Source organism: Miscanthus floridulus, chromosome 4, assembly GCF_019320115.1.
Source record: "Miscanthus floridulus cultivar M001 chromosome 4, ASM1932011v1, whole genome shotgun sequence".
Classification (NCBI taxonomy): Eukaryota; Viridiplantae; Streptophyta; class Magnoliopsida; order Poales; family Poaceae; genus Miscanthus; species Miscanthus floridulus.
The window spans coordinates 7,473,897-7,497,783 of NC_089583.1; the positions used below are offsets into that span (position 1 = coordinate 7,473,897).

At 46.3% G+C, this 23,887-nt stretch overlaps 2 protein-coding genes across 2 annotated transcripts; both read left to right on the forward strand.

Annotated features, from left to right (window-relative positions):
- Window positions 1-13,624: 13,624 nt before the first annotated feature.
- LOC136547994 (uncharacterized) lies at window positions 13,625-23,189 on the forward strand. The gene is made up of 3 exons (XM_066539664.1): window positions 13,625-14,053; window positions 14,845-16,425; window positions 22,824-23,189. The coding sequence occupies exons 1-3, from the start codon at window positions 13,625-13,627 to the stop codon at window positions 23,187-23,189; spliced, it is 2,376 nt and encodes a 791-aa protein (XP_066395761.1).
- A 58-nt stretch (window positions 23,190-23,247) lies between these two features.
- Window positions 23,248-23,808, forward strand: LOC136547995 (uncharacterized). Its single transcript, XM_066539665.1, has one exon. It carries the CDS (start codon window positions 23,248-23,250, stop codon window positions 23,806-23,808), a length of 561 nt encoding a protein of 186 aa, XP_066395762.1.
- Window positions 23,809-23,887: the final 79 nt, after the last annotated feature.

Consider the following 23,887-nt stretch of genomic DNA (forward strand, 5'->3'; position numbering starts at 1 on the left):
AAATATCTGATACTTTGATAAAAAAAAAGTTCATATCGACATAACACCCTCGGTGACAAGGTTTTTTAATTCACAAAAAAAATTATATGTCAAAAAATATTAAACTTGTAGCTAGAGGCAGGCAGACAACAGGCATGAATTAGGATTATACATAATTATGACTTATATACGAGAAGATCAGATAGGTCCTACCATTCTGGGGGCACTACGACAGAAAGCCTAATTAACAGGGATTCAAATGTATACTCAAGTTTGTAATTAAATATTCAAATTGAATAAAGGAATACAGATAATTCTATGACGAGAATGAAATATAAAAATGGAGTGGTTAGTTTGAGTTTGAATCTTAGGGCTGTAAATAACTAAAGCATGCATATGTCAATTCGGATCTAGTTCTCGTGCTCAGTGCACGGAAATGAGAAATATAGTAGACGGATCGATCAAATGAGAGAGATGTATGAGGGCTCATAGAAAGGCCTCAAATGACCTGAGTAGTATGCTAATTATTATTCTCACTGAATGCACATTTTTATGTACCAGTGTGAAGAGTGTCAAACACAAGACTGTAGGCAGTCATATCAAATTGTAAACATCTCGATGGTCAAATATGTATATGATCAATATATATCAAATTCAAATAGTTGTGTTCATATAATATATAATATCATATCGACCTAACATCCGCAATGACACAATGTTTTTTAATTCACAAAAATTAAGACTATATATGTTAAAAATATTAAACTAGAGGCAAGGCATGCAACAGACATGGATTGTACATATTATGAGAAGCTCAGATAGGTCCTATATACCATTTTGGGGGCATGCACATGACATTGCATCCGACTGAATGAAAGCCTAACTAGCAAGGGATCCAAATATATACTCAACTTTGTAATTAATAATCTGATCGAAGGGAATACAATCAATTCTTTATGTGACGAATGAAACATAGTAAAATGGAGTGGTTAGTTTGAGTTTGATTCTTAGGGCTGTAAATAATTGAAACATGTCGTCGCACCTAGCTGGTCCGTGCGAGTGCACGAATCGGCGACTACGCCATGTTCGCTTGGCTTATAAGCCGTACTTTTTCAGCCAACGAACAGTATTTTTCTCTCACAACAAATCAGCCAACAATACTTTCAGTCATGGTTTATCAGCCAAGCGAACAGGGCATTATAAAGTAATGTGAACAATGAGAAATGCTTGATGGATCGATCAAATAAGAGAGAGAGAGAGAGAGAGAGAGAGAGGGAAAGAGAGAGAGAGAGAGAGAGAGAGAGGTATGAGGGCCATGCTTGGCACCTTGCACGCCAGCCGCAGCGGCCACCGGGTGCATGGTAGCCGTGCGAGTGGCATACAGGGAGCCAGGCATATTCCCTAGCTTTCACCTCTTCCTCCATCACCATGCATCTCCTGCCGCCATTGCTTGCTTATACACCGTCCTTCCAATATGCCATGGCCATGCAAGCTCATATTCTTTGTTTCCTCTTCCCTCGCAAGCTCATGGCGCGCACACACATCCCATATCTGAACTAGGACTACACGGCGATGGAGAGAATAATGAAAAATGGAGAGTAGCTAGCTAGGAAGATGAAGACATGAAGTGAGGCTGTTGTTGATGGTATTTGGCAAGAAGTTGCATATATATAGCTCCCGGCCCCAGGGTGGAGGTGAGGTCCCCCAACATGCATGCACACTAAAATATGATGCCACATAACCCACCCACCGACACATGTACACTTGCAGCATGGCCACACACTGCAGTGTCTGGCTTGGCTCCTCACCCGATAGCTATCTCATGCACACCAACCAAGCAAAGCAAACCCTAGATCGAGCTAGCTACCTTCTATCTAGCTATAGACATGATTGTCCATCCCATTCATACGCACACATGCATATGATGATACGCAAGCGCAGACAAACATATACGTATCTGTGCGCAGATGCGGGAAACCCTATAGGAGGCCGCCGGACCGCCGGAGCACTAGTAGCCGGGCCGGCCGGCGACATGCATGACACACTGCACTACTGTGTCACCCCTCACCAGCAGGGGCCTTTTTCTCCTCTTCGTCCTGCTGCCTCATCTGCCCTGCGTGCGTGACCCTACATACGGTGGGGCCTTGGTGTAAAATCTTGTGCTTGTACACATCTGCGTAAGGCCCTAATGCAGCATCTATCTATCTCCAACACAAATGCAACAACCATGTACACCACGGAATTAATTTGAATGCGAGTGTGTATGCAGATATTATATCATTATATGTGTGCACCTACCAAGAAAGCCTTGAGCATTTTGTATAATTGTATGGACGCTTGCGTGCAACCTCTCTCTCTCTCCCTTTACTTGCACAGTAGTGCTGTCCTTCCTGGACTGAGCTTTGTCTCCCAGTGCTTGGCTTTGGCAACAAGTAGGATTCCCCCTGTGTGTGTGCGTATGTATGGGGGTGTGTGGACCAAACTTGAGTGGGTCAAGCCACCGTTTCACCACCCCTGTCTTTTTTACTGCCATGTATGGTCAGATGTATCGTGCATGAGCATAACAGTGTCCTAGAGCCCTGAACCCTAATCATCCTCCAGCAAGGAAACCTAAACCCTATACACCAAGGGAAAGGTCAAGAGTTATGACAAACCATGCATCAACTTTGTAGCAACACATTCATTCTCTCTTTTGGAGACCAATGCTACGGTAAAATCAATTATTGCTACTATCACGGTAAAAGATGATGCCTCTCTGCATGCATATCTCAGCCCTTTCTCGCTGCGGACCTTTTCCTAGCTCCTTTATTTTTAAAAATGGTATAGTAGGTGAAGCGGTTGATAAGAATCTCATCTTGTCGTTCTCCTTAACATTTTGTACTTGGCACTTAGGAGTACGTAGGAATTAGTCTCAACGTACACGAGAGAATTTCTACTTAGTATATGTACATTATACCACAGCCAATATGATAGCCAGATACTGATGCACTAATCCCACATACCGCAACACTTGCATCATGACCGGTGGTTTATCAACTTTCAGCTGCCAAAATGTATGATAGCTCTTCACACACAAAAAAAAAAGCCGTGGAAAGGTTTTCGTGAACCTTCAAAACTATAACCACTACCAATTATAGGGCTTCAACATTAATTAGCTAGTCAATTACAATGCATGTATAAGAGCAAAATATCAAAGTTTTTTTTTTTTGGGGGGGGGGGGGGGGGGGAGGGGGGCTCCGAAAATAACCATGGGATGTCAAATGGAAGATCTTTCTATAAAGTTTTATGATTTTCTCTAAGATGGCTTCAACACTAATTATGACAGATCATGGCAAAATGTTGGTCGTCCCTTAAATTCTAAACAGATGCGTCTTCCAACTGATGCTCCAAGTTTTTTTCTTGTTTCATCTCCAAAACATTTTCACCATCACGAAGAAAAGCATGAATCATGATGGTTTATATTATTCCTTATTACTCCCTATAGATCGAGTTCGCTTACCAAGCATCCAAGATCTAATTATCCCAACGTTACATCTCTCAAAGTCTCACCCCACTTACGCACTATATATCTTGCTCTTTAGTCCCCACATGCACACTGCTATTGCTTGTTATCTAGCCACAAGAGGAACACAGCTATTTGTTCATGTGGCGATCGATCCACCTCCCAAAACCTAGCATTATATAGCCACAAGAGCAACTTTCATTATCTTTGGTGGTGAGATGTGTCCCCTCTTTGAGCTCGACCGTGGCTCTGTTTGGGACCGTGTTTATAATCGATTCAATTATAATCATCGTACCATAGGGAATTTTTCGATTCTCGATTGTGGTAGTTCAAAGTTCTGAAGCGGCTGTCAAAATAATCAGAAATAATCAAAGCATTTTGCGGCTCACTTTTTTCCATCGAGGATCGGATTATAAGCGGAAACAAACGGGGGCCCATGACAAGTGAGTTACCGAAATGTAACTGTCAAACCACTAGCTTATCCTCTCTCTGTTCACAAATATTGGTCGATTCAGTTTTGTGCTAAGTCAAAGTTAGCCTTGATCAAGTTTATAGAGAAATACACCAATATCTCAAACATCCAATTATATTTTCATCCTCGTACAATAATCCATCATGAAATATGCCATCTATGCATTTATTTGGTTTTACATATGCTAATATATTTTTATATAAACTTAGCCAAAGTTAACGAAGTTTGACTTAGAAAATAAAACCTACATGTTGGAATGGTTTGAGAGTTTGTATTAAACCCTCTGCATCGGAGAGGTTTTTTTTAATCTTCAAAGCTTATTAACCACTACTCCATCCCATAAAAAGAGTCATTCTCGCTTCCCAAGAAGCCAACTATCTTTAACTTTGACCAAATATGTATAATAAAATATTAATATTTATGATACAAAATTAGTATGATTGATAGATCTTTCAATATATTTTCATAATAAACTTATTTGGAGATACAAACATCGCTTATTTTTTTCTACAAATCTAGTCAAACTTAAGAAACTTTGACCCATACAAATCTCATAGCGACTGTTTTTAAAGGCGGAAGGAGTACTTACGTATAGCGTAATAACAAAGTATCAATAAACTTTGTTGACGCCACGAAAACAACCAGCTGCATAGAGGGGGATCACAAATGGAAAACTGTTTTACAGATTCTAGTTTTTTTTCTCTCTCTATAGGATTTGAATTCAAAATGACACCCTCCGATCCGATCCGATACATACCAATAAAGCTACCATATCATATGCAACAACAACAGAGAATCTCGTGTACACACTCAGGCCACGTCTGCACGTGTGTACACGCACTTACGTGAACGAGGGCTGTGTGGACAACGACGGTGGTACGGTGTGACCGTGACACAGGTGAGAGATGGACCTGCCGGCCGGCCGGCCGGCCGGCGCGGTGAACTGAGCTGGGACGGAGAAGATTCGGCGTTGGCCGCTACCCAACAAGAAGACGCCAAGGCAGGCAAAGCAAACGCAGAACCGCTGCTGCATGCATGCATGCCAATTAACTGCGTCCACGCGGAGTGGGTGACCTCGGGCCGGCGCCTAGCTAGCTACTAGTACGACGTACGTACGCCGCGGCGGCTTGCGCTTGTCGTCCTCCGCTCGCCGTCTTCTGATCTACCACCGCCTGCCACGCTGCTGGCCGGCCCGCCGACCGGTGCGCGGTGCCCTGCGTGCCCTGCTCGCGCTCGCGTGACTGCACGTGTGAGCCGAACTGCATTGCATGCGGGCATGGCCATGGGGGGCCGGCCGGATCCACGTTCCTGGCCGGCGCCGGCCGGCCGGCTGCGCGCATGCATGATGGCCGCCTGACCATGATCTGCAGCAGCACGAGGCGGATGTGAATGATGGAGCATGGGCTTAAATAGTTCACGCTGCCACCACCACTCCACCACGATTCAGAATTTCAGATCCTCGCCTGGCCCTGTCCTGCCCGCCGCCTCCTGCCACTGTTCACTTTTGTTGCATGCATGCAGGTTCAGGTCTCTGCCGCCCCCGCCCGGCCCGTCCACTTATTTCGTTCTTATATATACACGACTTCTCCATGCCAATACACTGGCAAAGAAAAGATTTTCAAAAGTGGGCAATTTTTATGTTTAGAGGCAGGCAAGCCACCCACCTCTATCTAATAATCATTATTAATCGTTATTTACACACCTCTATCTAATAATCATTGTTAATCGTTATTTACATAGGTGATTGGTATGTTCGCCTCTAAAATCAATTATAATCACTATTTACAGAGATGGTCCGCATGCCGGTGACCTACTACTCAGTAATAACGCCTCCTCACCACTTCGCCACACACTCACTTGTGAGTATATATAGGATTCTATTATTTTTAAATTTGTAATCTTGTATTGGATATTTTGATGACTAAATGAGCTTATAAGTGAAAAAAGATTCAACTACAAAGTTTTAAGTCTTGTCAAGCACTACAACTTTGATATAGGATGTGTCATTGTTTGAAAATTTCAAAAATTTGAATCTCAAAATATATGAATTTAAAATAGATATTTGAGACATAACAAACTTCAAACCAAAACTTATCAACAACAGACATGTAAATCCGGTCGGCCACTACAACTTGGGTGTTAACTATGTGAACATTCAAGGTTGTTTAGAAAATCTAAATTTTGAATTCCAAAATCTATGAACTTAAAACACAAACTTCGGACTTTAAATGACTTCAAATCAAAAACTTTTTAAGTAGAAGTTGTGGATTGTAATGATAACTACAACTTTGATATAGACCATGTCAACACCCAAGGTTGTATGAAAAAATTAAAGTTCAAATAAAAAACTTCTCAACTACAATGTTGTAGACTAGGTCGAAAACTACAATTTCTATATAAAATTTGTCTTCATCCAAGGGCGGACCCAGGACCCTGTGACCCTAGGCCCTTGCCCATGCTCCTCCTTTGTGAAGCCACTAAGGCCTAGTCCTTGGCCTAGCTATACTGAAGGTGAATGCAGGGGCACGGAGGGTCATAGCGCCTCATGGAGTCAGTGCTCGACCCTCAGCTCCATTCCTTGCCCAGGCTCTTCAAATTCCTGGGTCCACCACTGTCTTCGTCCAAGTTCATATAAAAAAGTTATAATTTTTTTGGATGCAACTATTTCTAAAGACATGTATCTTAAAATGTCCGTCTCTAGAAACTGATTTCTAGAGATGAGCGTCTACGAGCATCTTAAGATGTTCATCTCTATAAACAGTTGTCTCCAAAAGTAATTCATATTTTTTCATATAAACTTAGATGAAAACAAACTTTGTATCAAACTTATAGCTCTCGATGCGTTCTACAATTTTGCAGCTGAGAAGTTTTTTATTTAAAACTTTTTAGAGTCCCAAAATATTGTTTTAAGCTCATGAATTTTGAAATTTAAAATTTGAAAATTTTAAACGACATCGGATGTTGGCATGGTATATATTAAATTTGTAGTTTTCAATATAATCTACAACTTATAGTTGAAAACTTTTTATTTGAAGTCGTTTTGAGTCCCAAATATGTGTTAAGTTCATGTATTTTGAAATCCAAAATTTAAAATTTCTAAACGACCTTGAGTGTTCACATAGTTAATATCAAATTTGAAGTGGCTGATCTGATCTACTATGTTTATGGTGGTGGTCTCTAGATGTGTTCGTCTCTATTAATCAGAGCTCTTCTAAAATCGTTTTACAGTGTGATAATTTAGGCTTACATATATTATAATGTATTACCAACCGTCGTCAAGACACGGTGTCAAATACCACCAAAAGAACTCTCAAACACAGAGCAATTGTTATAGTTCTTGTTTGTGTCCGAAATGTTTAGATGACTGACTCTGGGTCACTTATTGTAATGATCTTGAACATAATGCTAAAATTTGACACACTACGTAAAAAACGATTTTTAGCAACGGGACGAATTTTTTGTAGGAGCGGCTGGTGATGGAGCCGCCCCTACAGTGGCGTGCTCGGGAGCCCAAACACCAGCTGCCCCTACAAATGAAACAACAGAGGCGGCTGGTGATACGAGCCGCCCCTACAAATGGGTTCGATTTGTAGGGGCGGCTCACTCACCAGCCGCCCCGACGTTGCTATTTGTAGGGGCGGCTGGTGATTGAGCCGCCCCTACAAATACCCCTGTATAAATACCTCCGATTTGTAGGGGCGGCTCAATCACCAGCCGCCCCTACAAATGACCCACGTATAAAACAACTACAGCACCTTCTTCCTCCTCGGGTCACTCACTCCAACCCGTGAAAGAAAGGTGGAGAGACCTTGGGCACCTCCAAAAAAATATTCTACTAAGGTACCGTTTAGTTCCCAAAATTTTGCAAAATTTTTCAAGATTTTCCGTCACATCGAATCTTTGGACGCATGCATGAAGCATTAAATATAAATAAAAAATAAAACTAATTACACAGTTTAGACGAAATTCACGAGATGAATCTTTTAAGCCTAATTAGACTATGATTGGACACTAATTGCCAAATAACAACGAAAATGGTACAGTACCATTTCCCATAAAATTTCGCCAACTAAACAAGGCCTAAGGACGAAAGGTTTTGGTCTCAAATCCTATGGTGGAGAGGTTGTAGAAGGTAAGAAAATGCTATTCCACACCTTTTTTTGAAGTTTTAATAGTTGGTTAGTGAGTAATTAAAGTTTTGTTTTTTCTCTCTTCTATAGTGCTTGAGCTACTTATGAAGCAAATTAGACTCAAGTTTTAAATGTACTAGGGTAAATTAGGGAGGAGAACAAGATCATACCCTTATTTGGTCCATGTTTCTTGATTTTAGTGAACAATTAGTTAGTTTTATGTATGTTTCATGTTCATGTAGATCTAGATCTAGGGTTTGATTTTTTTATTAATTTCATTTTTATAAATTTATGTTTGATAAAATTGGACTAGGGTTTGTATGAAAGATATTGGGTAAAGTATAATTGTTGCTAATTGTTGTCTTTGAAATTATTTATTGTAATCAATAAATATGTATTTTAATTATTTATGGATAAATGGGCCATTAATTAATTTTCCTCTACCATGGTGTGTTTGTATGCTTCATGTAATTATATTAGATTTATATTCATATATATCTGAAGTATATACAATTATTCTTAAGTAATTATTAATTTGATTTATTTTTATATATATCTAAATAAGTAGTCCTTTAATGTTTGTTTTGTTGTTGTTGTAAAAGATGGAGTACAGGAACTCTTGGATGTATGGTTCGTTAAGGTTCAAGGTAGGTTTCCGTGAAGACGTGGATAAATTTATTGAAGCCGCAAAGAAGCATGCAACGACATTGAAAGAGAACAAGGATACAATTATTTGTCCCTGTAAAGATTGCAAGAACCGTATGGCATGGACACATGTGACTATCATCAGATCACATTTGATTATGTAAGGATTTGTTGAGGACTACACAGTGTGGATTCATCATGATGAAACGGTTATTGTTAACGACGAGGATGAGGAGGAATACGACGACGAAACCATAGAATCCCTGTCCCAATATTCAGCAGAGCTTGATACACGAATGGATTTCGAGTTTGGCAATGAATAAGGTGGTGATGTTGGTGGTTGGGATGGTAACGACGAAGGTGGTGCCAATAATGATGGCGGAGCATGTGTCGGGGATGAAGATGATTTGGAGGACATAATTCAAGCCCTTTGACCAGAGATTTTACTAAATAGCCCGAAAGGTCTAGAAAATTTAGAAAGGGTGACAAAAGCATCGAAGGAGACTGTGTATGGTGTTGAAAAGGGTTGTCCGACACATTGGACATTGCTACGTTTTGTGCTTGAGCTACTCGTCCTAAAGGCTAAGTACGGCTGGTCAGACTGTAGTTTCAATGATCTATTGCATCTCCTATCATGGGTGCTACCACAACCAAACGCAGTTCCCGCTAACACATACCAAGCGAAAAAGGTAATAAATTCATTGACAATGGGGGTTGAAAAAAATCCATGCATGCCCCAACCACTGTATACTTTTTTGTGGCGAAACGTTCAAGTCACTGGATAAATGTCCCCGGTGTGGGGCCAGCCGGTATAAGAACAATGACCTTTACGGTGGGGACGAAGCCTCCATGAGGAAAAAGAGGAATAAAAAGAGTACAAAAAAGGTGGTACAAGAATCTCAGCCCCCAAAGGACACTCCATTAGGCAACGATGCAAAGCAGAGAAGAATTCCTGCCTTGGTAATGTGGTACCTACCAGTGACCGACCGCTTGAGACGTATCTTCCTAAACCCTAAAGAAGCCGCACTCATGACATGGTGGGATGATGAGCGCAAGATGGATGATGAGAAGGTTCCATGATTGGTACTTGCGTGTTCTCCCAACGAGCATAGACCTCATACAAGCATGCTTCCCCACCAGCACATTTGGAAGGCCAGCCGAGAAAATTGTCTTTGACTTCAATGACATGCACACATGCTTTCACCTAGGAGAAATGGAGATGAATCTAATTCGCACGTGGTGCCTGTAAGTCCTTGTCCTCCCGATATGATATGAATGTAATCTTTGAATTTTGTTGTAACTAACCCACACCTTGATTTGTAGAATACAAGTGCACATTGTCAAACAAATGTCAAGTGTGAAAGCCGGGTATCTAGACCCTCAAGCTATAGCCCAAACAAATTTTAATTACCCTAAACATTGGAAACTGGATGTCAAAGAGCTAGCTGCTGCAAAGACTCTTTGGGAGAAAGAGCACATCCGCACGGCAAAACTAAGGGAAGAGTCCCTTAAGGTTGCGGCATACATTGCCCTGGCTTTCAAAACTCTCCAACAACACTCTACTATATGGCTACCATACAACTTCGAGTAAGTTCAACTCTATACTTAAAGCTTTGTTCAATATATTTTATTCGATGCAAAAGAGCTTATCTAGTTCTATGATTAAATCCATACAGCAACCACTGGATTTGTATAGCCGTCGATGTCGGGAGGAGCATGGCATGTGTCTTTGATTCAATAGATAGGGACCCAGTGACATACAGAGACTTCATATCGATTCTCAAGATGTATATATATCGACAATCCTCATTAACTTATATGTTTGTATACATACTTGTAGCGTTCACTTTTGGATACTAACAAGTTGTATTTGCTAAAATAATTCGAACAGGGCATTTAGGTTCTATGTCACTAATCATCATGGAAGGAATAATCCAGCAAGGAAGAAAAAGCTGACCATAAAAACACTATGTGCGGTAAGTGTAACTTACTTCTTCAGTACTCTATTACATGGCTGTCAAAAGCATTACTTAACATTTTCATATGCAAAACACACAGTGCCCCAAGCAGAAGCCTAGAAGTGTACATTGTGGATACTATATATGTTCTATGATGAGTAACACCGGTGCCTACAGGAGACACCACTTAAGGGTAAGTTTGAACCTCTTCACCCGTAGTATAAAAACTTCGTACATGGTATGAAATACTAAACCAAAACTTGTTCTCTTGTAGTGGAAAGAAGAGAAAGGAATGAAAAGAGATCCATACAAGGATGACCAACTCTTAGAGCTCGTCGGCGACCTTTGCAACTTCATATTGGACCAGATTGTACACGTCAAAGGCATCTACCATGACCGAGAGTCTGACTTAGCTAGAAATCCTCAGTACCAACACCTTCGTGAGACTGAAAGACTAGCTCTAAGACGTTAATAACAATATGTATGGAATTTGTATATTTAATGATGGATTGTATATATTCTTATGAATTGGACCTGTAATTGTAGTTTATATAATACTCTTGTGCTTGTAGTCTAAGGGGTTCGGAACGCTGGTCACGGGGCGTTCGGCAACGCGAACGCGGTTCGGAACGTTGGTCGCGAGGCGTTCGGCAACGTGAACGTGGTTTGGAACATTGGTCGCAGGGCGTTCGGCAACGCGAATGCTGGATGGAATACGCAGAAAGAAACAGTATTCTTGTCGAATTTGAATTATAAATTTGATTTTTTTACGGGAAAACGTACTGTAGGGACGGTTCTAGATTAAACCGCCCCTACAAACAGGTATTATAGAGGCGGCTAGTACTACAGCCGCCCCTACAAATCGATTTGTAGGGGCGGCTAGTAATACGAGCCGCCCCTACAAATTAATTTGTAGGGGCGGCCTAAGAACCGCCTCTATAAATGCATGATTTGTAGAGACGGTTCGGTAGGGGCGGCTGACCAAACCACCCCTACAAAGGGTTACGAGCCGCCCCTAAAAATAGTTTCTGTAGTAGTGACAGTTACTTTTTCACTCTTCCTTTGGCCACAAATATCCAACTGATTGACTAATAATAGTTAAGTTGTAGTCACACTTTTAAAAGTTTGACCATCAATAGCTTTCAAAATATCTAGTTTGGCATACAAAATTCACATATCTAGATTTGTATTGAATGACACATTTACAATCAGATACAAATAGTTTATTAGATATTTTAACTATACCTTAATAGAAGATTTATGGTTAAAATCGAACCTTTGAAGACAATAAAGAATAAACACGTCCTACATTATAATTCTATTTTTTTACCATAAAAATCTTTAATATAGGAGCAAAGTATTTTGTACAGATTTAGGACGTGTTTGGTTCAGTCATTTTCAGCCCGTATTCGTTTACAGAGGCATCAGGTCCCATTGTATTTGTTTGGTTGAGGCGGCCCGTAACCGGTTGTCCGATCCTAGCCCATACAATCCCATTATCGGTCCTCAGCTCTAAAAAAAACTCGATCTGTGGGGGTAAGGTCAAAAAAAAACTCTACCCCATCTATACAAAGCGGCATCTATTAGACCACACCTTAGACCTATACTTTAGCGTCAAAAGAATCCAGGACGACCTGAGAAGTAGCTATAGAGCCACCTAAATCATTGCGCAAAAGCTACTGGCAGAGTATGTTTCAAGATGAAGGCCTCTTTGGGATGAGAGGCCATGCTGGCCGGCCGGGCAGGGGCAGAGGCTCCTGCATTGCAGGCATGCAGAGGGAGAGGAAGCCTGGAGGACGAACACCACACCACACCATGAATGCACGGGGCATTGCAGGCAGAGGGAAGAGAGGCTGGCTGCAGAGACAAGGCAGCGGCACCAACCTGCTCGGCTAGCCACCTTGCTGGTTTTGCTGCGGCAGCCTGCTCATGTACACGAACCAATAGCCCTCTCATAGCCAAGCGAACAGGGCGATACGCGGCCTGCTCCTGTGCATCACATGACAGCCAGCATGCATGCCGAGCGCCGCAACCACAACCACAAAGCCGCGGCTAATCTGACGAAGAGACCAGCGGCTGGTCTGGTCATACAAACAGACAAGCATTTCCGAGGAACTAGGTGTTTTCAGCCAAGGCAACGAGCGTGCCCACGAATCTTAAAAAGTTCAGGAAAACAACAAGTGCATCTGCAAGCAAGAGTAATCAGAGCAAACTCCTGGCCACTTGTGCAGCATTTGAAGCACCAGCTAGTAGCCACCCACAAGCTCCAGTTCCATGCCTTCAGACGGCTACTTGTGCGTGTAGTGCAAAACCGACCACCTTCTTCAGACAATCCTTGAGCTATCTTGATCATTTGCACGCCTCCAAACAACCTGAAGCTGTTAAAATGTCCAAGAGTGCATTTGTTATGGTGGGGTACGTCTACAAGCGTCGCAACAGGACTAGTGGCTGAACGGTGCACCGCGACAGGACTTGGCGAGGCATGGCGCGTACCAGAGCGCGGTCACCGGGGCTGCCCATGCACCTGGACGTCTTCAGGGTGCAGCGGCAGTAGTTGTCAACATCCGAGGGTTTAGGAGTGTTAATTCATTTCATTGTTATTCCTTAATGTTAGCTGAGGTTTGTTAGGATTCATGTATAAGTTGGAACACTTTTGCTTAATGAACGATCAGCCAGGGATTGAGTCTAATCTCTCTTGCTCTCTGGTGCCCTAGCGCTCTCGCTCCCGTTCGCGTTCTCGCACGTCGCCAAGGCGCTGAGAACGGCGCCACCACCACGCCGACGGGCGTTCAAGCCTCGACCCCCGATTAGCCATTCCTAGCTACTCCCTTCGCAGCAGCATACGCCCCAACAATCTAGTATTAGAGACCATGTCCGGTTCTGTGCTTCTTCGGCCACCGTTGTGCCCACCACCGCCGCCGCCACTGCAGTCACCACCATGCCGCCCGTCATTCCATCTATCCCCGCTTCCACCATCTCAGCCATGGTCACCACCGTCCCACCCCCTGCTCCGCCACCACAGCTCACTGCTATACCTACTGACGCCCTCAACTCCCTCACCGCAGCCATCTATGGCATGCAACGTCAGATGGGCGACATCTCCTCGCGTTTGGCGGCCGTCGAGGGTCGTTCGCCGGCGTCCGCGCCGCCCTTCCTGCCCTACGGCTTGCCAGGTTACGGGGGTATCCTGCAACTCCCGGCCTCTGGACCGATCATTTCGGAGATCTCCTCCGGGCCGCCGCTGATGCCGTCCGTTCAAGCGTCCGCCCCACCCGTGCCGGCGTCTGCGCCCGTGTCCACCCAGCCGGGACAGCCATCCATGGGCGTTCCGATCACCCACATCAACTTTTCACATTCACCATCCCCCGTACCATCCTTCTCATCCATCATGAAAGCAACCCTTCCTGCCGCTGGAACCCGAGCACGCCATTCCTCGCTACCACAAACTGTCCTTCCCTACCTACGACGGCAAAGAAGACCCTCTAGGCTGGCTCAACCGCTGCGACCGCTTCTTTCGCTCACAGCGCACCCCCGAGAACGAGAAAGTCTGGCTTGCCTCATTCCACCTCACCGGCACCGCGCAGCAGTGGTATTACGTCCTTTCGAACGGGACGCTGGCGAGCCGCTGTGGGAAGACTTCAAGCGGCTGTGACACCAGCGTTTTGGGCCGCCGCTCCGCACCAACCATCTGGCGGACCTGGCCCGACTACCGTTCCCGGCCACCATGCCGGCGTACCCGGACGAATTTCAGGCACGTATGGCGCACGCCGGACGCCTGACCCCCTACCAACAGGCGCAGTTGTTCACTGGGGGTTTGCCCGAACATATCTGGGTCGACGTCGAACTCCATGATCCACAGGACCTCCAACATGCCATGTCCTTGGCGAGCGCCTACGAGCGACGTAACCAGGCACCCCTGCTCGCCCTACCTGCGCCGCTACCCAGACCAGGCCGCCGTACTCAGGGTGTGCCCGGGTCTTCTTCATCGGCTCCGGCAGCCCGGGCGCGACCTCATATGCAACCTCTACGACACCACCGCGACCCTTCAAACGCCTCACGCCGGCGGAAATGGCTTAGCGCCGCAAGCTTGGCCTGTGCTATAACTGCGACGAGGCGTACGTTCGCGGTCACAAGTGCCCCCACCTGTTCTACCTGAAGGTCACAGATTACGTGCTGGAGGAGCCAGAGGACGACGATCCCCCCGCGGACACCGACGCCACCGCCACGGCCGAGCCTGCGACGTTTGATCCAGAGACACCGATGATCTCCCTCCACGCGATCGCCGGCATCCGCACAGAGGACACCATGCAACTGTACATCACCGTTGGCAACGAGCAGTTCGTGGCGCTCCTGGATTCCGGGTCCAAGCACAATTTCATTCGTGGCGACGTGGCCCGTCGCGTCGGCCTCCAGTTCCAGGCCTGTCCCGGCGCGGGCGTCATCGTCGCTAACGGGGACCGCGTGGCGTGCCGCGGCCTCGCCCGTGACATCGGCATCCGCATCGCCGACGAGATGTTCACCATTGACTGCTACTCCATCCCCATCGACAGCTATGATATGGTGCTCGGCATCACGTTCCTTCGCACGCTCGGGCCCATCTTATGGGACTTCGACGACCTCTGCATGGCCTTCTGGAGAGAGGGCTGCAGGGTGTTCTGGCGTGGCATTGGCTCCACTCGGCATGATGTTCAGTCCACGCGCCGCCTCCATGCTCTCCGCAGCAATGAGCCCGTCATGCTTGAGCTGCTCCTGAACTCCTTCGAACATGTCTTTGCTGATCCCCGGGGCCTCCCGCCGGCACGACCCTGTGATGACCGTATACACCTGCTCCCCAACACGGCGCCCGTCGCGGTGCGTCCCTACAGGGACCCGCAACTCCAAAAAGATGATCTCGAGGCCCAGTGCGCGGCCATGCTCGAACAAGGGATCATCCGACCCAGCACTTCCGCGTTCTCTGCGCCGGTCCTCCTTGTCAAGAAGCACGACGGCTCATGGCGCTTTTGCGTGGACTACCGCGCGCTGAACCAGCAGACAGTCAAAGACAAGTTCCCGATCCCTGTCGTCGAGGAGCTGCTGGATGAACTTCATGGAGCGCGCTTCTTCACCAAATTGGACCTGCGCTCTGGGTACCATCAGGTGCGGATGTACGCCGAGGACGTGGAGAAAACGGCGTTCCACACTCATGAGGGCCACTTCGAATTCTTGGTGATGCCCTTCGGCCTCACGAACGTGCCGTCGACGTTCCAGAGCCTCATGAACTCCGTGCTCCGCCCATTTCTTCATAAGTTCGTGCTCGTGTTTTTTGATGACATACTCATCTATAGCCCTTCATGGTCGACGCATCTTCAACACATCAACGCGGTCCTCACCGCCCTCCGCGACCACCATCTCCGTCTGAAGCGCTCCAAGTGCTCCTTTGCGACGACGTCGGTGGCGTACCTCGGCCACAAGATCTCGGCCGAGGGCGTCGCCATGGATCGCACGAAGGTCGACGCCGTCACATCCTGGCCGCAGCTGCGCTCGGTACGTGCCCTGCGGGGGTTCCTCGGCCTCGCGGGCTACTATCGCCGCATTATACAAGATTACGGCGCCATCGCGACGCCCCTCACTCAGTTGCTCCGGAAAGAGGCGTTCGTCTGGTCGCCCGAGGCGACGGCGGCGTTCCAGGCCCTGAAGCGTGCGCTCTCCACCGCCCCAGTCCTCCACCTCCCCGACTTCGACAAACAGTTTACGGTGGATGTGAAATTTTTGTATTTTGGCCCCTTTTGAAAACAATTTTTATAAAAAGACCTACGTCAAAACGTTTTCTGAAAAATAGACCATTTTTAGGCGTCTTAGAACATGACGCCGAGGTATGGGGGTCGGCGTCGACTGACACGACGCCGAGGTATTGCCACGTCACGGACGACCCCGGTCGACGGCGACACGGTGGCGCATGGGGCCCACTACGTCGGCGTCGTGTCAGCCAACGCCACAGGCCCAACCTCGGCGCTGTGGGGAGTCACGCCGAGCTATTGGCGCGCGGTCCAGGCGGCCCAACAACGCTTCGTGGCCCAATAGCTCGGCGTGCGATCATATGACGCCGAGACGCTAACCTCGGCGCGGCCCGACTCAACGCCGAGGTTTGGAGAAACCTAACACCCTAGTTTTACCGTGAGATGGATATATAAAATTGTCTTTAAATTTACCATGAGATGGACACGCTGAAATTTGTTAAGCCTGGATTTTTACCATGACTTGGATATTGTCAAATTTTATTTTTACCGTGGGATAGACATATGCAAAAATGGCTAAGTCTGAATTTTTGCTATGACTTAGAGACTAGAATTACCATGGATATGTAATTTGAATTTTTATTATGACTTGGATATGTTACAATCTGTCTAAATCTGTGATTTTACCATGAGATTGACATATGTATATTTACCACGAGATGGTCTGATTTTTTACCGTGGCTAAGTCCAAACTTGACGAGACTTGTTTTGTTGTCATATCCTCATAGAGTACTCAAACTCGTAGTAAGGTATTAAATTGAGTTGCTATACAAATTTGGAAGATAAAATATCGCAAACATGTCAATTCACTGCTACAAAATAGCACTGTATTCAAACTTGTGGTCACTATTTGGCCATGTTAAAAACTGATTTAGGTTTAGGTCCAAAAACAAAGTTTGTTGTACTCAACTCAAACTACAACTTCTATTAAAGGTCAAACTTTATATTAAAAAAAACTATAGTTTTACTGTGGTCAAAACTGCATCATGAAAAAGGGTGTTAACTATTGATCCAACACTTAGAAACATTTTTAGGCTCATTCATCAACATGAACCCTAGATCATTTTTTATCCTAAGTATTTCTATGTTGTTTTAAGTGCTCAAATATCAAGCCAGTGTAAAACTCTAGAGTTAGCCACATTTCTCAATATCCAAGTCATGGTAAAATTTTAAATTTATCAATGTCCAAGTCATGGTAAAATTTTAGTCTCTAAGTCATAGCAAAAATTCAGACTTAGCCATTTTTGCATATGTCTGTCCCACGGTAAAAATAAAATTTGACAATGTCCAAGTCATGGTAAAAATCCAGGCTTAACAAATTTCAGCGTGTCCATCTCATGGTAAATTTAGGGACTTAGCCAAAATTTTATATATCCATCTCACAGTAAAACTAGGGTGTTAGGTTAAATTTAGTGGTCGGCGCCATGACTCATGGCGCCGAGACGTTACCTCGGTTTCCCGCAATCCCGCAACAGGCTAGGCAGCGAGCATGCACTACCTCCGGTAGCATCGCCTCTGCCGCTCTGAATGGTCTCCCGGCACCCGCAGACGAACATGCCATGTCTCCATCACTAGTGCCATGTCTCCATCACTAGCGGGCATGCATTACCTCCGGTTTCAGAATGGAGGAAGGAAGAAGAAGGGGGCCTCTGCGCGGCCTCAAGGGACCAGACCTCGGCGTTGAGTCGGGCCGCGCCGAGGTCTGTGACTCGGCGTCAAGTGACCCCGCGCCGAGCTACTGGGCCGCCGTGATGGTGCCAATAGCTCGGCGTGCAGTCCAGCCACGCCGAGGTTGGGCCCTTGGCGTTTGCTGACACGACGCCGACGTCTCGGACCCCACGCGCCACCGTGTCGCCGTCGACCGGGGTCGTCCGTGACGTGGCAATACCTCGGCGTCGTGTCAGTCGACGCCGACCCCCATACCTCGGCGTCATGTTCTAAGACGTCTAAAAATGGTCTATTTTCAGAAAACGTTTTGACGTAGGTCTTTTTGTAAAAATTGTTTTCAAAAGAGACCAAAATACAAAAATTTCACACGGTGGATTGTGATGCCTCGGGCTCCGGCTTTGGGGCGGTGCTCCATCAAGGCGCCGGGGCGCTCGCCTTCTTCAGCCGGCCGTTCACGGCGCGCCACTTGAAGCTCTCTGCATACGAACGCGAGTTGATTGGCTTGGTCCAGGTGGTGCGCCATTGGCGTCCCTACCTTTGGGGCCGCGCCTTCCTCATCAGGACGGACCATTACGCATTGAAGTTTATACTCGGACCATTACGCATTGAAGTTTGTACCTCCACGCCCTGACCGGCCCTGCCTTCCAGCTCTTCGACGTCCTTCGCCGCGAACTGCAAGATGACGCGGCCCTCCGCCACTCCGTGGTCGCCGAACGTGGCGCGTCGTCGACGGGCTGATCCTGCGCGGCTCCCCTGTCTTCGTACCGCCCACATCTGTTATCCTGCTCGACGTGCTGTAGCTGGCGCACGCGGCCGGCCATGAAGGCATCCAGAAGACTTTGCAGCGTCTACGCCAGGACTTCTTCGTCGAACATGATCGCTGCCTTGTCCAGGAGCTTGTGGGCTCATGCATCACCTGCCAGCGCAACCAGACGGAGAGCCTCCAGCCGGCCGGCCTTCTCCAGCCGCTTGACGTTCCCACTCACGTATGGTCTGACATCGCTCTTGACTTCATCGAAGGGTTGCCGCGCATTCATGGCAAGAGTGTGATCCTGACCGTCGTCGATCGATTCTCCAAAAGCGCCCACTTCATTGCCTTGAGTCACCTCTACACCGCGGCAGTGAAATTTTTGCATTTTTGTCCCTTTTAAAAACATTTTTTACAAATAGCTTTCTGTCGAAACGTTTTCTGATAATAGACTATTTTTCGGTGTATTAGGACACGACGCCAAGGTATGAGGCTCGACGCTGTGTCAGACAACGCCGAACTTTTGCCACGTCAGTGCGGACTTCGATCGCAGTTGCCACGAAGACGTTGGGCCCGCGTACCTCGGCGCTGTGTTACCTCACGCCGAGTCACAGACCTCAGCGTGGCACTGCTCGACGCCGGAGCTCTGCGTAGTCCACGCCGACAGCCATGGCAGGTGGCTTCTCTTTATTTGGAGCAGACAAAACCGCAGTCAAGTTTGCGAACGGGACCTAGGTAAAACTGCAACGAAACCGCTAGCCTGCTACTCCAGTGCTACTACTGCTAAGGGCCTATGCATACGTAGGCCATAGTCTATCTACAGATATGAAAATTGCAAGGCATGCAGACACATCTGGACGCAGGAGTCGGGAGCATGTGTTAGGTGCGGAGTAAAGTTTAAGCACGGTACGTCAGCTGTCACGTCAAAGTGTTACATTAAATTATTTAAATAATAATAAAACAAATTATAGAAGTCCGGTAATTCAGGAGACTAAGTTTTTTTTATTAAATCTAATTAATCTGATATTAGCATAGGTTTGCTATTGCACCATATTATCAAATCATGGACTGATTATGTTAAAAAATTTGTCTTATAAATTAGTCGTAATCTATATAATTAGTTATTTTTTAATCTATATTTAATACTCCAGGTATACCTCAAATATCCGACTTAACCGGGAGTAAACTGTATAGGCCACAGCCCTGCGCCTGCACACCCCACGCTGGCGGGCCGGCCCCCACCCCGCTGGGTGAGAACAGCTGGACCACGACGTCAAAACGGCCTCAAATTGGGTCTGGTTTAGTTCGCGAAAATTTTTAGGAAATGGTATCGTAGTATTTTTATTGTTAATTGGTAATTACTGTTTAATCATAGTCTAATTAGGTTTAAAATATTTGTCTCGTAAATTTTGTCTAAACTGTGTAATTAGTTTTATTTTTTATTTATATTTAATGCTTTATACATACGTCAAAGATTCAATGTGACGAGAAATCTTGAAATTTTTTGCAAAATGGAAGGAACTAAACAGCACACGCCAAGTTCAGTCTCGTCACACTGTACCCACAATTTAACGTGCCAACTGTCTACGGAAAATCGGGCCTCTACGCTGGCTCTCCCTTGTCCTACAAGTCAACAAAAAGGTGCGTGTGCGTGTGTGGCTTCGATGCCACGAACGTAGAGTCGCTCTCGGCGCTCATGCAGTGAGCATTGCTGCAGGTCCTAGTGTCCTGTAGCTAGGTTCGATAGGATAGGATCATAGGAGCATGAGAGTTGCTGTGCTTTGTGATAGGAGCCCTAGACCGATGACTTGCTTTAGAACAACTACCTGGGCCTTGTTTAGTTCCCTTCAAAATTCCAAGTTTTTTCACTCTTTCTTCATCACATTAATTTTTAGCCGCTTGCATGGAGTATTAAATATAGGTAAAAAAAATAACTAATTACACAGTTTAGTTGGAAATCACGAGATGAATCTTTTGAGCCTAGTTGGTCCACGATTGGACAATATTTATCAAATAAAACGAAAGTGGTACTATTCATCAGGTTGAAAAAACTTTCAATCTAAACATGGCCCTGGTCTTTTTTCTCTTCGCAGCTACGGAGTATTGAATCCTCACGTGATGCCATAAAGGCATGCTAATGAAAGCGGTGAAGCGGTAAAAATCTCGCACATCTTCACCATTTTTTTTTTGGAAAGATACACATCTTCACCATTGAACTAGGCAAATGTGAACCACCGAAATGGTACACATCTTCACAATTGAAGGGATCAGCCAAAAAAAACGCGAAATTTACAGCGGCTACGAGCGTGAGCCAAGCAGCGCGCCGGGCTGCGGGAGCGGGACCCTAGCGGCGGCGCCCGCCTCCTTTGTCCGCAGCTGGAGGGGAAGCCTGCCTCCTCCCGGCCCATCACGTGTACCAGCTGTCCTTCGATGCCCAACCAGCGGCGAACACCTCTACGCGCGCCCCACATGGTCAGCAGCGCGGGGGCCCGTCGCGTACAGGTGCCCTGAGCCCCTGACCAGCGTACCACGAACCATGAATGACCCCAGCGATGAGGTGGCCATGGCCATGGGGCTCACTGGACCATGCTAATCCTAGAACCGTTCCACTGTTATTAAAGCCGACTAATAAATCGACTTTAACTAATTTGTTGTTAAAGAAAAATATTATAGACTATAGCTAATAAGTTCAAACGAACCTGTCCTCCGAACCCTTAGTATCTTTAGACGCGATACGTGCTGCTGTGCATTACAAATCGTCTTTGTTATCTTATTATAGTAGTTTAGTAGTACGTAGCATCCCCCCAGGAGAAAACTCTGTCATTGCCCATTATCTGCTCTTACGATCTTATCCGCCTGCGTTACAGATCTTTTGGAGCTGCTGCGGTGTAGTATAGCAACCTCTACAGTTTACTCCCTGTTAAATCAGATGTTTGACGTATACATGGAGTATTAAATATATATTAAAAAAATAACTAATTACACAGATTACGATTAATTTATCAGACGAATTTTTTAACATAATCGGTCCATGATTTGATAATATGGTGCAACAGTACATCTGTGCTAATATCAGATTAATTAGATTTAATAAAAAAACTTAGTCCCGCGGATTCCCGAACTTCTATAATTTGTTTTATTATTATTTAAATAATTTAATGTAGCACTTTGACGTGACAGCTGACGTACCGTGCTTAAACTTTACTCCGCACCGTAACACATGCTCCCGACTCCTGCGTCCAGATGTGTCTGCATGCCTTGCAATTTTCATATCTGTAGATAGACTATGGCCTACGTATGCATAGGCCCTTAGCAGTAGTAGCACTGGAGTAGCAGGCTAGCGGTTTCGTTGCAGTTTTACCTAGGGCCTCGTTTAGATACTGAAAAAATTTCAACCCAATGAATAGTATCACTTTCGTCTTATTTGACAAATATTGTCTAATCGTGGACCAACTAGGCTCAAAAGATTCATCTCGTGATTTCCAACTAAACTGTGTAATTAGTTATTTTTTTTACCTACATTTAATACTCCATGCAAACGGCTAAAAATTGATGTGATGGAGAGAGAGTGAAAAAACTTGGAATTTTGGTGGCATCTAAACAAGGCCTAGGTCCCGTTCGCAAACTTGACTACGGTTTTGTCTGCTCCAAACAAAGAGAAGCCACCTGCCACGGCTGTCGGCGTGGACTACGCAGAACTCCGGCGTCGAGCAGTGCCACGCCGAGGTCTGCTACTCAGCGTGAAGTAACACAGCGCCGAGGTACGCGGGGCCCAACGCCTTCGTGGCAACTGCGACCGAAGTCCGCGTTGACGTGGCAAAAGTTCGGCGTTGTCTGACACAGCGCCGAGCCTTATACCTTGGCGTCGTGTTCTAATACGCCGAAAAATAGTCTATTATCAGAAAAAGTTTCGACAGGAAGCTATTTGTAAAAAATGTTTTTAAAAGGGACCAAAATGCAAAAATTTCACCACCGCGGCATCGGTCGCCAAAGCATTCTTTGACAACATCGTACGACTACACAGCTTACCCAACTCGATTGTCAGTGACCGCGATCCCGTGTTCACTGGCAACGTTTGGCGCGACATCTTCAAGCTAGCTGGTGTCAAGCTGCGGATGAGCACCGCCTTCCACCCGCAGATGGACGGGCAATCGGAGGCGGTGAACAAGATCATCGTGATGTACTTGCGATGCGTCACCGGCAACCGTCTGCGCTCCTGGCTCGATTGGCTTCCATGGGCGGAATATTGCTACAATACTTTGGCGACCGATGTCTGCGACCGTCCACACGGCGATCGGTACCACTCCGTTTGAGGTAGTCTATGGCCGGCCGCCGCCCGCCATTTTGCCTTACACTGCAGGGTCAGCATGCATGGACACAGTGGATGCGCTCTTGAGCGAGCGCGACTTGTTCCTCGCCGATGTCTGCGACCGCCTCCTCCAAGCCCAGGAGAAGCACTACAATGCGCATCATCGTTCCCTGGAGTTCGCCGTCAACGACTGGGTTTGGCTCCGCATCCTCCATCGCCCTGCTCAGTCCTTGGTGCCCGTACTGCGCGGCAAGCTTGGACCCCACTTCGCCGGCCCGTTCCAGGTGCTAGAGCGCATCGGGCCTGTCGCCTACCATCTCTGCCTGCCGGACGGTGCGCGCATCCACGACGTGTTCCACGTGGGTGTGCTGAAGTCATACAAGGGCCCCCTGCCAGCCACGACGCCAACTCTTCTGCCACTCCACAAAGGCTGCCTGCTCCACTGGCCTGCTCGCGCCTTGCGCGCTCAGCTCCGTCGCGGCGTGTGGCACGTCCTCATTCAGTGGGAGACCATGAACGACGCCGAGGCGACTTGGGAACCAGTTGAAGACTTCAAGACTCGCTTCTCCTCATTCCAGCTCGAGGACGAGCTGTTCGTCGAAGGGGGAGTGATGTTATGGTAGGGAACGTCTACAAGCGTCGCAACAGGACTAGTGGCTGAACGGTGCACCGCGACACGACTTGGCGAGGCGTGGCGCGTAC